This window comes from Meles meles, chromosome 12 (assembly GCF_922984935.1).
Source record: "Meles meles chromosome 12, mMelMel3.1 paternal haplotype, whole genome shotgun sequence".
Taxonomy (NCBI): Eukaryota; Metazoa; Chordata; class Mammalia; order Carnivora; family Mustelidae; genus Meles; species Meles meles.
Genome location: NC_060077.1, coordinates 33893394 through 33907152, shown reverse-complemented (window position 1 = coordinate 33907152; position 13759 = coordinate 33893394). Strand labels below are relative to the sequence as shown.

At 40.5% G+C, this 13759-nt stretch overlaps 1 protein-coding gene across 3 annotated transcripts in view; it reads left to right on the top strand.

Moving 5' to 3' along the window:
• Positions 1-12943, top strand: part of CEP192 (centrosomal protein 192) — a 134787-nt gene extending 121844 nt beyond the window's left edge. Inside the window, exons 42-46 of one of the 3 annotated variants that reach the window (XM_046024060.1) lie at positions 2428-2547; positions 2980-3101; positions 5968-6094; positions 6634-6692; positions 12143-12943. In XM_046024060.1, the coding sequence (XP_045880016.1) occupies positions 2428-2547; positions 2980-3101; positions 5968-6094; positions 6634-6692; positions 12143-12284 (570 nt within the window). In that variant the 3' untranslated portion in view covers positions 12285-12943. Of the gene's footprint in view, positions 1-2427; positions 2548-2979; positions 3102-5964; positions 6095-6633; positions 6693-12142 lie in introns of all 3 variants that reach the window. The other 2 variants (XM_046024059.1, XM_046024061.1) reach the window with 2 other exon arrangements.
• Positions 12944-13759: the final 816 nt, after the last annotated feature.

Genomic DNA, 13759 nt, shown 5'->3' with positions numbered 1-13759 from the left:
GCTCAGGTGTTGATCCTAGCATTCTGGGATCTAGTCCCGCATTGGGCTCCCTCCCTCTGCTCTTGTGCACTCACTCTCTCTCCGCTCTCCAAATAAGTAAGTAAAATCTTACAAAAAAAAAAAAATGTTTCTCAAAAAAAAAAAAAGATATACAGGTGACCAATAAATATATGAAAAAATATTTGAATCACTGTTCATTAGGGAAATGCAAAACAAAACCACAGTGAGATATCACTTCACATGCCTAGGATGACACAGATTTTGAAAATCAGACAATAACAAGTGTTGGTAAGGATATGGAGAAATTAAAACCCTCATACATTGTTGGTAGGAATGGAAAATGGTACAGCTGCTTTGCATAACAGTTTGACAGTTCCACAATAAGTTAAATGTAGAATTACCATATGACCCACCAACTTTACTTCTGAATATATACCCCAAAACACTGCAAACCAGAGTTCAGGGCACCTCAGTGGCTTAGTCAGTTAAATATCTGCCTTTAGCTCAGGTCAAGATCCCGGGGTCCTCAGATTGAGCCCCGCATGGGGCTTCCTGCTTATCAGGAAGTCTGCTTCTCTATATCCCTCTGACCACCCCCTGCTCATCTATCTCAAATAAATAAATAATAAAATAAATAAATAAAATCTTAAAATCTTAAAAAAATCTTAAAAAAAGAAATCCAGTGTTCAAACAAAAACTTACACACAAATGTTCATAGCAGTCTTATTCAAGATAGCGAAAAAGGATAGAAATAACCCAAATGTCCATCAACTGATAGATGGAGAAACAAAATGTATACCCATACAGTGAAGTAATACTTGGCAATAAAAAGGAATGAAGCAGTGATAACATGCTACCACATGAACCTTGGAAACATGCTAAGTGAAACAATCCAGAGATAAAAGGTCATATATTGCGTGAAATATGTAAAATAGGTAAATCTGAAGAGACAGAAAGTAGATATGTGGTTGTTTGGGCTGGAAGTGAAGGTCGGGAGTGGGGAATGACTGCTGATTGTATGGGGCTGGGTTTTTTGTGGATTGTTGGAAATAGTTTAAAATCAGGTTGTGATGGTGGTTGCACAGTTCTGGAAATACACTAGAAACCCTGACTGCACTTGAAGTGGGTGTGTGGTGTACGAATTCTATCTCAATGAAGCTTTGAAAATAGAAAAACAAGGATGCAGGATTTTTCCTTTCACACAGTAGAACATAGAAATGAAACGTCTGTGGGATCTTTGAGTTTTTGTATGTTCATCACTGTGTATCTTGGACTGAACTCGTTGCTTGCCACACTGTCAGGTCACATTCATCAACTGAATTCCAGGTCTGAGTACTTAATTTATGTTAGGGGAGAAGAAAGCAAGGCACATCACTCTGGGACCATTTAGGGAAATACTCCCTAAAAAGTACCACTATTGATGTTTGTAATAGTGATCCAGAAGGAAGAAAAAATTAGTTTATTAGTTACCTGTTTCTTAAAATAAGAGATGTACATAGTAATTTTCTGAAACATCGGTCAGTTTGAATGAGATTAAATGAGCTAACGAATGCTCAAGCTCCTATTATGTGTCTAGAGTGTGTCACATACAGTACTAGTAGGTTGTCCCCTCCTCTTTGTTTATTTTTGGTGTTGGAAAACAGTGTTCTAGATAATTTGTAAAGTTTCACCATTTAGGACATGGTTGTTTTCATTCTTTCTTCCTTGATCTTCGCAGTGTTCATACCCTCTTTAACAGTGTAATTCCCTAATCTTAATGACCACCTCTTTTCCATCAGTATCCTGCCTTTGCCTCCACACGCTAAGACTTGCTGGCTGCATTGTTTCTTGTGTTCTGTATTGACAGAAATTGGTCACTTAACAGTTTTAATGTAAAGTCCAGACTCAAAGATACTGATTAGTGGTTAATGTAGCTAATAGTATTTTTAACACTAAATTCATTGATAAAGGAAGCACTTGACACTGGCAAACTTTATAAAATACTATTTTTTAAATACTACAGCTTTCTCATTACTGACCTTTTTACAGATTGTACGCATACAGTTCATATGTATGACTGAGGTGTGTGGTTGGGGTAACTGGTTCTAGGCCTTAGGCCTTTACTGTGTGGCCAGCAGAGGGGGTCCATAACCATTTCAGTGAACGACTGGATTGTGTTTCTGGGGTTGACCTTCCTCATTTAGGTCTTATACTTGACAGCTCTAGAATTTTTTGATAATGTAAAGAGCATTTGCATTTTGAGGACTGTGTTACATAGAGCCCTAAAGAAAAGTGTATCTTGAATCTGGTATAGTCTTCTACCAAAAGAAGAGTTGTTCAAATTCCTTTCAGTTAGTGGCAGAACTAGCCAGTGCTAAGTCATATACCAACTACATGGTGTGTGAGGCTTAGGGTCTAAATTTCTCCCCTGGGTGTGTTGTTTTGTAGGTCTCCATCACTTTTTTGCCCAGAGATAGAGGGGATTATGCTCAGTTTTGGGATGTTGAGTGTCACCCCCTTAAAGAGCCACACATGAAACATACCCTGAGATTTCAACTCTCTGGACAAGTGAGTATTACACTGAATTTAAGTAAATTATTGTGTGTGTATAATAAAAACATTAAGTGAAACTGACATGGAAAACTGTCCTGAAAATGCAGACTGTTTTCCTGGTATTATTCTAATCTCATTAATTCTGTTGTCTTGCCCTGTAATCTTAATTTTCTCATTTGCTTTTATTGATTGGCATGCCTTCAGGTCTGGGTTGGCTCTGTGAAATCTGTGTTTGACTTGATTAGGTAAGATTGTGTGTGTGTGTGTGTGTGTAAAGAAGCTGAACAGGAAAAAATGTAGGGATTGCGATTTAGGGAATTTAAAAATCTTAAGTTTTCTTTGAAAAATTGTGAAGGAAATAGTAGAATTCAACCGGGTAATTATCCATATATTTTCCAAGAATATTTATTTTTCCTCCCCCACCCTGTGATTTTTTTTTTTATACAGAGTGTCAAAGCAGAAAATGAGCCTGAAAGTTCAAAAATTTCCACAAACTCCCTCATTAAACTAGATAATTTAGTTAAGTCCCGAAGACAAGCTGTGTCAGAGGCTTCTGGTCTCATACCCAGGTATGTTGTCTTAGTCATTCTTAAGACATTTTTTCCAGTACTTTATTGAGGTATAATTACATTCAGTAAAATGCTCAGTGTCCTTACCTGTGAGTTCTCATGCATTGCTACCACTCCAGTCAAAACAGAGAATATTTCTTTCACCCTGAGAGCTCTTACATATCCCTTTGCGGTCAGCCCTGCCCTCACCCCAAGATTTGTTCTTTTCTGATCTAGGTTGGTTTTGTCGAATTTTATACACATACACACTCCCTGAGTCTGGCTTCTTTCATCACACATGTTTCTGGGATGCATTTGTGTTGTAGGGTGTACATCTATTTTGTCCTTGAGTATTGCTTTATGTAATCATACCATGATTTATTCATTTTCCGGTGACATTTGGGCGACTTCTCATTTGGAGCCTATAATTATAAGTGAAGGTGCTATGAACACTATTGTATGTGTATTTTTGTGGACATATTTTTTATTTCTTTTGGGTAAAAATACCTGAAGAGTAGAATTGCTGGGTCATATGGTCAGCATGTGTTTAAATTTAAAACAAATTGCCAAATAGTTCAACCAAAGTGACCATACCATTTTATGTTCCCAAAAAACATTGTATGAAAGTCAATTCTTGAAAACTTCTTTTTGTGGGGGAGCGCATCTGCCTTCAGCTTAAGTCATGATCTTGGGGTCCTGGGATCAAGCCCCCATGGGGCTCTCTGCCCAGTGGGGAGTCTGCTTCTCCCTGTCACTCCCTCTGTGCTTCCCCCACCCAAATAAAATCTTTTAAAAAATTCTTTTATTTTTATTTAATAGCTTATTTGTTTTATTTTTTAGTAATCTCTACACCCAATGTGGGGCTCGAACTCACAACCCCAAGATCAAGAGTTACGCATGCTCCTCCAACTAAGCCAGCCAGGCACCCCTTAAAAACTTTTTAAAATGTGTTTTTTATACCAGTAGCTTACACAGCTCTAATGGTAATATTTAAGTATTTTGGCTAATAAACATGTTTCTTACAATCCTTAATTAACTAATACTTAGATCTAACTTTGTTCTGGAGGAAGATTCTTGTAAGAAAAATATGTGTTAAGTACCTGCTAAATTTAATATTCATGTTGTTATTTATTTTCTAATGGGAGTTTTGTAAGCATTTTGTAAGCAATGAAGCTCCTTTAAAGATTATGTGTTTTGGGGGCACCTGGATGGCTCAGTTGGTTGAGCGACTGCCTTCAGCTCAGGTCATGATCCCAGAGTCCTGGGATCGAGTCCCACATCAGGCTCCCAGCTCCATGGGGAGTCTGCTTCTCCCTCTGACCTCCCCCTCATGCTCTTTCACTCTGTCTCTCTCTCAAATAAATAAAAAATTAAAAAAAAAAAAAAAGATTATGTGTTTTAACCACACTCTTTTGATGCTACGTACTCTTTTTTTCATCTCGTCTTTATGGAGCACACACCGTGTGCTGGGTAGTGGAGGCAGAACTGCCCTGGTCCTTGTCTCCAGGGGCTTTACCTCCTAGAGAAGGAGCCACATCACAGATAGTCTCACTAACAGGCTTGATTACAACCTGTGGAAAGGACTGAAAGGAAATAAATGGGAAATACGACAGAGGAAGCTTGATGTGTGATACCTGGAAGGAGCCTCCCCGAAATGGGACCTTTAAGTTGAGGAGGATAAGTGGAAATGACGGACGTGACGAGCATAGGAGAAGTTCCTGACCTTGTAAGGACCAGGTAGTGGGGATCGTTGGCCCTTGAGGAACCAAAGGCAGCATCCAGGCCTAGAGCCCAGAGGGAGGGAGAGTAGTGTGAGGTGAGGCCAGAGTACTGGTGGGCAGAGGCAGACTGTGCAGGGCCTCGCATGGTAGATATTAATTTGGGGTTTATCTGGGAAGCTGTTGGAAGCCATGAATGACGTGATCAGATTTGAGTATTTATAGAAAAATCCTCTGGCTGTGGTACAGTCTGATTAAGAAGGAGGCAAGAATATATATGGTAAAACAAGTCGGAGGCTATTGAAGTAGTCCAGGACTAAAGCAGTGTCCAAGAAGATGATGAGAAATGGACAGATTTGGGAGGTATATAGAAAGGAAATTTGAAGGATTCAGTGAATGGGTTCAGTAAAGGGGCTTGAGAGAGAAAGGGTAAGAGTAAGAGTTGGCTCCCAGACAGAAATACAAGTGGAGGGTCAGGTTTAGTCCGGATTTGTGGCATCAGATCACTGTGTGGTGACAGGCATGTTGCCCAGCAGCTCATTGTGAGCTGAGATGTGGCTCTGGGAGTCACACGGGGGAGGGCTTTCTGGTTCACCGAGCTGGGATTTCTAGGGAGACTGCAGCAAGAGCAGTTAGAGGTGTCCGGGGCCAAGCCACAGGGCACAGCAGCAGTGGCAGTGAGGGTGTGGGGATGAGCCAGCACAGACTGAGCCTGGTGTCTGCATCGCTGCCGTCAGATGCTGCTGAGAGGCCAGAGCTTGTGTTCCACTGACAGGGTAGTCTGTCGGGAAAAATGAAGATCGTCCCGCGGACTGCATTGGGAGTGCTCTGGGTGAAGTGAACTAAGGTGACAGGAGCAGCTCCATGCACATGGGCCATGAGGCGAGCAGAGACCCAGTCCCCAGGGAGAAAAGGGCAGAGGTCGTGCTGTCTGTCATCTGTGTCCTGTCCCGTGCAGCAGCCCACCCTGCACCTTATCAGAGAACTGTGCTGGACATTCTGTCTTCGGAGGGATTAGTGAAGTTGCCATTACAGAACTAATTTCCTGCTAAGCTGTGAGAGAAAGTACAAATTGAAACACAAAACACTTCCTTGTCGAATATGTATGTAAATTGTTTAAATTACTCTGGATTTTAAATAGTTGACTTTTAAACCTGTTTCCAAAGCAGACAGCTTGACTTGACGCACCGTGGAGTTTATGCCCCAGAAGATGTGTATCAGTTTCTGCCTACTAGGGTTGGGGAGTCAAGGACGTTGAAAGTCAACTTGCGAAATAATTCTTTCATTATGCACTCCGTAAGTTGGAAATAGTACTGTGGGTTTTGTGAAGATGGATGTATTCAACTATTTAATAAATATTTTCCTGATAATTTAGAAGCTTGTTTTATAAATTATACCTAAGTTTTAATAATTAATTTTTTTAAATGCTTTATGCTGTATTTGAAAAGTAACTCATGAGAAGTTCATGACCCTTTATCTGAAAATTGAAAATATTTGGCATTTGTTTTCATATTTTCATTTTTAAATTTTTTCTCTTGTTTTCTTTTTCTTCTGTACCATCACACCAACATATTTCTGGATAACATTTACTCTAGTCAGGACTAGAGTAAATTCATATTAAAATTATTTTAAATGTGTTTTCATGAGCATTTATTGTCTTACCTAATTTTGTGGCTATGCTTAAATTTACTAAATACCTTTAATTAAAGAAATGCATGGTATGGTGTTCGCTTCAGCAGCACATATACTAAAAAAAAAGAAATGCATGGTATGTTTATGTATGCTCAAATATCTAACTTGCATAATTTAATAAAGTGTTTCATATTAAATTCCAGCTCAAGTTTTTAAGTCCCAGAGAGCCTTTCTACGTCAAACATTCAAAATATTCTTTGAGGTGAGTTTATCATAAATCAAAATGTTCTCATCCGAGTGCAGGACTTCATTTTCAGGACTTCAGGATTTCTCCTGAGAGTTGGGCCTTGTGAGCTCTCCCCCCTCCATTATAGCCCGTCATCTCCATCACCAGCACCAGCACCACAGAGTATTCCTTGTCATAAATTTTAATAAATGCTGAGGAACCTGCCGGGAAAGCATTAAAATGACTGCCCACAAATGTGCTTTACTATGTAGCAACCCAAACTTTGTGGGATATTTTGGATTTAGCATGTGATTCCTGTTACCCAGTATTTTGCCCGTCATGTAAATACATAGAACATTATTTATCTTGTGATTTTGAATAATTTCTTCTTTAAATGTTACTTTTACTATGCTAATGATCAGGGAGTTGAATTTTCAATAATTGGGACAAAACTGTCCCAGCTTAATTAGGAAAACTTTTATTGTGATATTTTTCCGGTCGTCATTTTTCAAATACCCTATACTTCGTCCCTTTTTTTTTTTTTTTAAAGATTTTATTTATTTATTTGAGAGAGAGAGTGCGCAAGCCAGGGGGAGGGGCAGAGAGGCAGGGAGAAGCAGGTTCCCTACAGAGCAGGAAGCCTGATGCGGGACTCCATCCCAGGACCCAGGGATCATGACCTGAACTGAAGGCAGATGCTTAACCAACTGAGCACCCTGCTGTCCTGAAATATCCTATACTTCTTAAACCGGGTCCTTTTTCTCTTGTCACTCTTGCTACTTTTTGTTTTCCATATGATCTACATTTATTTTTTTTCCCCCTGTATAATCTACATTTAGATTGAAATCTCAAATCGGGTTGTCACTGTTATCTAGAATTTTAACAATAGTGTTCTGTCAGACTTAACACTGAAGAATAATTTTATCTCCATCTTTGAATCTTTAAGCCATTTAATTAATTTTAAACTCTTTTATTTTAGTATTAGGTGATTCCAAAAACATGTTATGTTCCATGAAAATTTGGACCACCCTGTGAACATTTTAGGACTGCCTCTGAGGCTCTAAGACTAGCAGAGCCATACTCTGGAAGGTTATCTGTATCTCTAGATACCGAAAAGATGCTGTGGAGGGAGGTCCGTTCCCTCTCCTCTTTCTCTTTTCTCTCTTCACCTCTTTTACCTGCTGTTCGTGTACTTGAGGGTCCAGCACTTCCTTTGCCTTCCAGTGCCTGACCTAAGGGCACAGGCTGTGCAAATCAAATAGTGAATATATCTAGAAAGTTATCATAGGCTTCATCTCTCTAAGCCTTGGTTTCCTGATTGGTGAGACACAATGGCGCTCCTGGCAGCCGAGGTTCATTAGGAGAAGGACGTAAGCCATGTGCTGATGTTAGCATCTAGCCCTCGGGGGCACTCAGGAGGTGGTAGTGTCTCCGGTGTTACTGACAATGCCTTCCTTTCAGCCAGCTTCCCCGGTGAGGTCTGTCAGGAACAACCCCATGGATTTTAATGGAACGCTATGTTTTTGTGTCCATGCTTTTCCTTTAATCCCTAGCAGCCACGTGGAAGAGAAAGGCCCTAAGTTTTAAAAAACCAGTAGCTGCACATTTTCTAGTGTCTGCAGTCTTGAGTCCTTGACTCCCAGCAGTCTGTGGGCCTCCAGTTAATGAGGCTTTGCAGGACCGATTGAGGACTGGGACGTTAGACTGTGTGTTACCGTAGGTGGGCACTGCTAAACACAGTAAGAAGACCAAGTGAAGTAAACCCCAGGTCACGGAAAACTTCTCTCAAGACCCCTCCATAGGCTGAAATTTTACATAAAGTTCAGCAGAATAGCTGGTTTCTTTGTACTTGAGAATGACTTCTTTCAGCTTTGGAGAGGAAGCAAAACTTTGCTACAGTATCTCACTTGAAAATTTTTACCACAAAACTGAAATAGTGCTGCCTGCTCTTACTGTAATGGTTAGTGCTTTTGTGTTTATCCCACTTTGACTTTGCACAGGGGCTCATGAAATACGAATGCTGGTTCAGAGCAATGGTTAGCTTGCCTTGGCAGGTGGAACGGAATCTGTTCTGAGAATCTGAGAATCAGTTCCTAGCTTTGCATTAGTGATGTTTTTGTTCATTGATCACTCTCTGTTCTACGACACCATGAACTCCAGCCTTCCAGAGTAATACTGTGACTTTAGTCATCTGTAGAGAACCTGAGGTGATCCGTACCCCCTCCAGATAGTCACCTTCCCCAGGGCAGTCGTGAGGCCTGACAGGGCTGCTCGGGGTAAGTTCTCGCACTGAACTGTGAAAGTGGCCTGAGGCCTTTGAGATATAAAACGACTGCCACAGAAGTAGGAGAACTTCCTCCAGAGGCCACAGGGATTTTGCCTAGTTCAGAGATGGGGAGCATGGATGTATGTGGGGATATAGCCCCCTTAAAGCAGTAGATTATAAAGAAAGTAATAGGGGAAGGAAACCCTGATTGTCAATTTTTTGTAAAGTTTGTTTTTGGGGTTCCAGGTGATCATTTCTGTCCTAGCTCTGTAAAAAGAATTTGTTTATGTTCCACTTAGCCCTGAAAAGCATTCTTTCTGCTCACCTATTGTTTTATTCGAGTCTAATCTGCTGAGACATTATTGCAATGCACTTCCTATCTCCTGTGCCCACATCTGCATGCACCCAGCATCCTGGCCGGCTCCTGCTGCTGAGCTGCCAGACCCTGCTGGGTCATCCCAGGGGGAAATCACAGCCAGGGACAGCGCTGTCATTGATCAACATCATTACTTCTTACCAACACGCAGGAGCCAAGGAGTTTGTCTCCTTTTCACTTTCTTTGGGAATGATGGTGCCTTGACTGTGCTAACGGGTTCCTTTTTTCCTACACAGAGTATTCCTTTACAATTAAAAGAAAAAGGAAGAAACCTAGCTTATATACTTCATAGGTTCTGTAGATGGGGGCATGTAGTTTAGGACGTGGTTTAGAGCGCTCTACCACAGCTCCTTTTTCCCTCTTGGCTGCGTCTTTGCTCTAACATGAGTCCTCAGCTAGTGAGAGATTTTGAACGAGACCTTTCCTCTGGCTACAGCATACTTTACTCTGCCTTTTCCCTTTTAAGAGAGAGAGAGAGAGAGAGAGAGAGAGAGTGTGTGTGTGTGTGTGTGTGTGTGTGTGTGTAAGAGAGAGAGGTTAGAGATAATAGTACAAGGTACTGTGTTTAAAACATCCATCATGTAGTGTTCTAGAGCTTATTAAATTCACAGTTCTTTCTAAATTACATTCTAGTTTATTCAGAGTATCTGTAAATCTAAAAACACATTCTCAGCTGAATATAGAACAGTTCTGTGTTCCATATTAAAATTTGTTAATGATGGGTCTGTCAGATTTGTTTCAGGATACTTTATTTTAGTGATTTATAAGTTACTTATAACTTATGTTATAACTTATACCTCTTAAGTTGGCAAATTGTACATTGTTCTGGGCACTGAAATGCAAACATGAAAGATAAAATAGTGGTTTGTCAGTGCTGAGGACTAGGTACCATTTTTTTTTAAAGGTTTTATTTATTTATTTGACAGAGAGAGATCACAGGTAGGCAGAGAGGCAGGCAGAGAGAGAGGAGGAAGCAGGCTCCCTGCCAAGCAGAGAGCCTGATGCGGGACTCCATCCCAGGACCCTGGGATCATGACCTGAGCTGAAGGCAGAAGCTTAACCCACTGAGCCACCCAGGCGCCCCCTAGGTACCATTTTTAAAAAGGCACATTAGGGGCGCCTGCGTGGCTCAGTGGGTTAAAGCCTCTGCCTTCAGCTCAGGTCATGATCCTGGGGTCCTGGGATAGAGCCCCACATTGGGCTCTCTGCTCAGCAGGGAGGGAGCCTGCTTTACCCTCCCTCTCTGCCTGCCTCTCTGTCTACTTGTGATCTCTTTCTCTCTCTCTCTGTCAAATAAATAAAATCTTTAAAAAAAATAATAAAAAATAAAAAGGCACATTAGCTTTGATACAGGAAATTAGGCTATAATGCATTTGGGGAAAATAACCCAGACTTTTAAAAACTCTGTGTGTGCACATACATTTTTTAAATTCTGCCTTTAAATATCCAGGGAAAGGGCTTTGAAATACTAAAACTGTTTTCTAAATTTCTAGCCCACTACAGTTGTACACCAAAAAGCTAACAAGCTAACACTGTATGGAGTTTTACCAGGAGATATACTGGAAGCAAAAGCATAAATCAGTTCTGATTGCTGAACTTTAAAACATGTAGTTCATAGATGAGACTTAGGGATGAAGTACCTTCCCTCTGAGGAAAGTCAAAAGCTATTAGTTTTCACTTAAGACAGTTAAGACTAAAAGTGACATCACATAGGCTGTGATAAAATATTTGTGGTCTCATTCATCATGGGAATAAAGGTTTATTTGTGAATTTCTTGGGACGTAGTTTTATGAACAAAAACTTCCCAACATAATACTTTTTTAAAAAAGACTTATTTTTCAGAGAAGGTATGTGGGAGCGGGAGAAGGGGCAAAGGGAGATGGAGAGGGTCAGAATCTCAAGCAGACTCCCTGCCAAGTATGGAGCCTGACACAGGGCTCGATCTCATGACCCTGAGATCATGACCCGAGCCAAAATCAAAAGGCAGATGCTCAACCAACTGAGCCACCCAGGCCCCCAACATAATAGTCTTAAACACAGGGTGCTCATTACCTGCCTCTCTATATAGTTGACACTTGAACAATGCGAGGGTTAGGGGCATCGACCTCCATGCAGTGGGAAATCTATGTATTACTTTTGACTCCCCCAAAACTTAACTTGTAATGATCTACTGTTGGCCAGAAGCCTTCCCAGTAACAGTCAGTTAATATATTTTCATATGTGTGTTATGTACTATATTCTTACAATAAGGCAGAGAAAAGAAAATGTGATCAAGAAAATCAGAGAAAATACATTTACAGTACTACACTTTTTTGAGAAAAAAAAAAAAATCCTCAGCTAAGTAGACTGTGTTGTTCAAGGGTCAAACGTAATCTGAAATTTTCCAGAAAATTTTTTATAAAGGTACCTAACAGTCCTGGCGCAGAACCTGTACAGCCCTGCCCTGTTACTGGTGGGCATGGGACAGGTTGGTTTACTATCCTTCCTGTTGAGTATGCTGCTGGGGGAAGACAGGCAGGATATGTCAGGTGTCCTCTCACCCGCCTCTGCAGACAGAACCCAGAGTTCCATACACAGTAGGACAGACCTCTCCTCTCCCTTCTCCTGTTAGGTAGCCAGGAATATATATGCAATGCTATTTAAATTTTAGATTATCCTCTCCTCGGCCAGTTTCTTAGTAATAGCATCAAAGAAATGAGAACCCAATTTAAATGGAACATAAAAATACTAAGTTCTTATGCGAAAACCGACTGTGCGCTCTGCTATGCATCATGCTTATGAATGTGGCAGGGGATGCACGTGCCTTGGAGCTTCAGGCCAGTGACCTTTCCTTTCTCTTTACAGAGCCCAGCATTACATCAACATGCCTGTGCAGTTCAGACCAAAGGCAGTGGGCAAATTTGAAGCTTTGCTTGTTATCCAAACAGATGAAGGCAAGAGTGTTGCTATTCGACTAATGGGTGAAGCTCTTGAAAAAGTTAACTAGATACCTTTTGTGTAAAGTAAATTACATAAGTTATATTTTGGTAACTTTGTTTTTTTACACTACGATATTCTTTTGTATATATTTTGTAAGATTGACTTGATATGTATAACTAGATTTTTGTTTGTTTGTCTTGAGAAGCTAATACTGAAGACCCGACTAAAATATCATGTATGTAGCCTACAGTATTGTACTTAATTTTTTTATGGGGGAGAAGTCTATTTTTGCATTGATTATGATACTCTGAACAAATACGGTGTATATTTTAATGTGGTATACCCAGAAATAAATGTAATTTCCACTGAACCTGTCTTTTTTATATGATGTCTTACAGAAATCAGAATATTGCTTTATTCTGCTAATTATTTTCTCAAGCTGCTGGGTCTGTTTTGTGATTTTTTTTTTTCCCTCCATTACACAGTTTCCTTTCCTCTAAGAAATCCCTTCTCTGGTCCTTCTGTCTTTTAGCTAATTGCCCAGACTAGGAAGGAAGTGTACTTTTAAAGAAAGTGTTTTTCTCCAAAGTAGGGGAATTCATATTCTCTGCAAATACATTGGAGAGGTTGATGTAGTTTAAAATAGCATTTATTGTAATTAAAGTTAAATGGGACAGCTGCTCCAGAACCCTTCATAGAAGGAAGGCTTCACAAGCAGGTGCTGTTGGAGAGACCATGAGTTGCCGAGGGGGCAGAAGTACCCTATTGTGGCATCTTGAGCTGGGAGGTGGAAAAGGCGTGACACGGACTTGGTTTTACCCAGGAAGACCATGATTATGAATTGCTTCTCAACCATTACTGTTAAGTCTCCTGACAAAGTTTCCTGAGCCCCAGCTAACAAGCCTTGTTGTTGGGAGCAGCGAAATCCCAGATTGTGAGCAGTTGTGTGGTGGCTTGGGGTGATCACAACTGGATATTATTGATGGAGCAGAAAGACTGGAACATGCAAGAAGCTTCCTGGATGGCTTCAGTCTGCAATAGTTTGGAACCAGTGATGGTAAGCTGGAGCTAGAAAAACAAATTTCTTTTCTTTCTCGGGGATTGGTGCCTGGTTAGACGTCCAACTCTTAGTTGGTTTCAACTCAGGTCATGAAATCAAACCCCACATCAAGTATGTTCTGCTTGAGATTCTCTCTCTCCCTCTGCCCCTCCCCCCACTTGTACACTTTCTCTCTATATAAAAAATAAATCTTTAAAAAATATTTCCTCTTTCCTCTTCTACCTTATTTTCTCTTGCTTAGAAATTCTTTCTTAGAAATCAAATTTATAGGGGCACCTGGGTGGCTCAGTTGTTAAGTGTCTGCCTTTGGTTCAGGTTGTGATCCTGGGGTCCTGAGATTGAACCCCGCATCAGGCTTCCTGCTCGGCAGGAAACCTTCTCCCTCTCCCTCTGCCCCTGCTTGTGTTCCCTTTCTCACTGTCTCTCTCTCTATTAAAGAAATGAATAAAATCTTTTAAAAAATCAAGTTTATAAAAACATAT